Consider the following 3,904-nt stretch of genomic DNA (forward strand, 5'->3'; position numbering starts at 1 on the left):
ATATTTCTCCGCAACGAAGCTAGGAGGTTTGGACAAGGTTGGGGTTGGATGATATCATTGAAAGAGCATGTAAAGTCGACCGTGCTGGTGAGGCGGTGTTGGAGTATTTACTTCTTTGGAGTATTTACTTCTTCTACCAGAACATGAATTTTATATTATCGGTCATCCGAATGTGCATGAAACAATTGTGTCTCGGCCTGATATTTGCGGTGGGAAAGGCGGAAAATGATGCACAAAGAGACAACCCAGAATGCGACCTAGATTTCTACGGGGATTCTAGCCCTTAATGCCAATTTTGTTAATGTCTCCTCTCCAAACGTTTCTATGAAAAGAGGGGGCTGGTCATGCCCTCCAATGGTTTTTGTTAAATTTATTGTTGATGCTTCTTTTCAGCATGACATGCTTAGGGGAATGATGGGGACCGTACTAAGAGATGACAAATGTAGATTTATCGGCGAGGGGAATGGGAAGATAGACTGTTCGCGGATGTCCTGACGGCCGAAGCTTTGGCTCTCAAGTTTGGTATATCACTTGTGCAAAGGACAGGATGCAACCGTCTTATTATTAACTCGGACAATCTAGAGGTGATTGATACCATAAAGGAAGGAGGACGGTCGGCGGGAGCTGCAACGGCATTTTTTTATAATTATTTTCATTTTGCTTGTGTTCCTTATTACTATATTCAAGCACTGTAATAGAAAAGCAAATGAAGTTGCTCGTGAGCTTGCTAGATTAGCTAGATTTTCTTTGACTTCTAATTAGTTTGAGGAACACTTAACTGAAATTGTACGGACCCTGGTAAACGATGTATTGCTTATTTCCAATGAATAAAGTTGGGTATTTTTTTCAATAAAAATAACTCCTTGCTTTCGTGGTACAAGTGGCAAATAGAGTTATATGGCCACCATCGGTTGACCATGAGTATTTGGCCATGATATTTTTGCAGTGTAGCACCAACCACACAAACAGTATTCGTTCAGGCACATCCATATAACTTTCCAGCATCTTGATAGGATCAAGATTGGATGTTGGCAAATGAATTGCCTTGTATATGCCGAGCTTGTCAAATATTCATCAATAGTCGTCATATTCCAACATATGGAGTTAGCACAAGAGTGATCAAGGCAAGCTGAGTTTTCAAGTAGGCTCGAGAGGTTGAAAAATTCTTGTAGTTGGACTAGGGTAGTCATGCGAGCAACAATAGTGATCCATTTATCACCCTCAAGTTCCTACATCTCTATTTTGTCGTTCTCTAGACGCAAGTCTAAATAGCTCTTGCACGCCGTTATAGACTATGGAATCCTCAATCCACTTGTCCCTCCAGAGGCTAGCCCAACTACCATCCCCAATAGTGATGGTTATTGAGGTTCTTAGGCTGAGCCGTTGCTTCTGATGTTGTTGAGAACAAAGAAAATGCTAATTGGACACATCACTTCTATTGAAAAAAGAAGAAGTTTTATTTAATTTATTGCTTAGGTTGCGAGCCGCATTTATTAGTGAAAATAAAAAAAAAGCGAACACTAGGACCTGCACATAAAAGATGAGTATAACATACTAATCAAGTAACAAATTGGTTGTTGGTAGTTGCTAGAAATGCACTATTTATTAGAGTCTAAAATTTCGAGTACATGTCCTTCTCTCTTAGTGCGATACAGAATAAAGGATACCCGCTCCTCAAGATACGTCACTAAACGATTATCCAATAAGAACTTCACAGCGGTGATGTGGTTCCTTTACGAGCCTAGAAGTGCATACTAACTTGCTCAATGAGGTAGACAAATAAAAAATTACTACTATTAAGCTATTGCTTCTTATAGTTGTAGGCACCCTTACAAGCACCAATGAAAGGGCGGCGTTTGTGTAAAAAGAACCTCGCTGCATGCGAACACCATCATTATTTGCATCACCCGAGGTGATAAAATTTTATTATGTAGTGTGTTTCTGGACAATCCTCACTTCGCAACTTGACACTTGTTGTCGAACAGCCTTATGCCGCACAAATCGCTTTCCCGGGCAAGAAATATATAACAACCGCGCGTGATGTACGATGCGGAAGTCTTTCAGCACGACGAATACTGACATCCAAATATGAAAAGGGGAAGGAATTGTTCAAGAAGTGGTCCCTACAAACTTTATAGTGCAGTGCAAATTCACCCTAACTTACGATGCCCTTTTGAGCTCTTCGATCCAACCATCTTCTTATGCCGTTGGGTGCACATGAATTTAATACAACCCACCATAGAGCAATGGTATAGAAAAACCCTCTGGCTACACCTGAGAGCAATCAAAAGACCCAATAGCTCAGATCGATTGCGTTGCTTTCTTTACCCAGAATATGCAGCCAGTTGGAGCCTATGGGCCATGCTTTCTAGTTTCTCATCTTCTTTCCACAAAACTTCTGCCAAATAGTGAGACGCGCGTCAGGACCAGGTGTGCTAATCATTCTGCATTTCAATTGGTACTAAATATTCATTAACAATTCGAGATTATTCTGACAGCATCCAAAAATTGCTCAATTTTTTTGTAAACAAAATCATTCTAAACATGACATGCATGCTAAAACCGATTAATATAAGTTGAAATATTCTCAGGTACAGCAGGAGCAGGTACATATCGATTGCATTAGTACATAGAAGTAACGATACCACAATGTTGGTGCAATTTTTGTAGGAACGGAACATAGCACTGAATAAGCAAGAGCTAGATCGAAGACCGCAAACACAAGAAGATCGAAACAACTTCAGTCAGATGAGCAATCGATCGATCGGGATGGTATATCGTTAATCCCTGCCATGCTTCTCGTTGCCCCTGGAGTTGGACAGCTCGCCCCAGACATCGATCTGGATCATGCCGTCGCCTGGCGGCGGCGGAGCCGGTGACCTGCTGTGGTTGTTGAGCGCCGCCGCGAGCTCCTCGCCCTCGCGGTACCTCTGCAGGTACCTGCGCATGGCACCGGCGTAGTTGTCGAGGCCAAGGGTGGTCATGGCGTGGCAGATGTCGTCGCCGTTCACCGTCTTGCGCCGCTCCCGCCGGCACCGCTCCGAGGCCTCGCCGGTGACGAAGCCGATGAACTCCGTGGCGCACTCCTGGATCACCTCCTTGGCGTGCTTCGAGACCTTGGCCTCCGGCGGCAGCACGTCCTTCATGATCCGCCCCACGTTGGCGATCGGCAGGAGGCCTTCTTGCCCATTGGGATCTCCCGAGGAAGAGCCTGAGGTTGATGGCGCCCTAGGAAGTCTGAGGCGCCCCGGTTGTTGGGTAAAACCGGAGAAATGGATGAAATCCTCTCTATTCGTCATATTTAGTGTGGATAAGGTATGTACGTGATCTTCGTCACAATGAGATATATAGTTCGGGCACGCCGAAAGTAGTCTTCGCATTGGTACTCATATTGCGAGTGCTGAAGAGCCGCGACTCTTTTTATACACTGAGAGCCGTGGCTTTTTGCCTTGCTTACCCAACTTTTATCTCGTTCTGTTCAAAAAGTATGGAATGTATGTCGTGACCCAGTTGTCCACCACTCCACGCGGGTAAATGATTCGTCTTTATTATTTTAAAAATTACGCCCGTTACATTTATTCGCCCACGGGATTAAAATATCCAACTAGCTTGTGGAATAAAAAAGAAAGGCTTATCCTGAACATTTTTAACTACAAGTGCTGAGTACCTGCGTATATCGTTTGAGCAAAATGTCCACTCAAAGATGATTGGTATACAAATTTTCAACAATGGTGCATCGTATGAAAAAATAATCCAACAAGCTTGTTGAATAGTAAGTAAAGGTTTTTACAACAATTTGAACTACAAGTGTAGAGTACTTGTATATATCGTTTGAGCAAAATGGCCATCGAAATATTGTTCACAAGCAAATTTCAGTGATGGTCTATCATATATATCAAAAACA

At 43.0% G+C, this 3,904-nt stretch overlaps 1 protein-coding gene across 1 annotated transcript; it reads right to left on the reverse strand.

The window, feature by feature from the left end:
• Positions 1 to 2,554: 2,554 nt before the first annotated feature.
• Positions 2,555 to 3,465, reverse strand: LOC125549113 (transcriptional activator hap3-like). Its single transcript, XM_048712600.2, has one exon. The coding sequence runs from the start codon at positions 3,378 to 3,380 to the stop codon at positions 2,781 to 2,783; it is 600 nt and encodes a 199-aa protein (XP_048568557.2). The 5' UTR covers positions 3,381 to 3,465; the 3' UTR covers positions 2,555 to 2,780.
• Positions 3,466 to 3,904: the final 439 nt, after the last annotated feature.

The sequence above is a fragment of the Triticum urartu genome, chromosome 3A, assembly GCF_056163025.1.
Source record: "Triticum urartu cultivar PI428250 chromosome 3A, HENAU_Tu73, whole genome shotgun sequence".
In the NCBI taxonomy this organism is placed as follows: domain Eukaryota; kingdom Viridiplantae; phylum Streptophyta; class Magnoliopsida; order Poales; family Poaceae; genus Triticum; species Triticum urartu.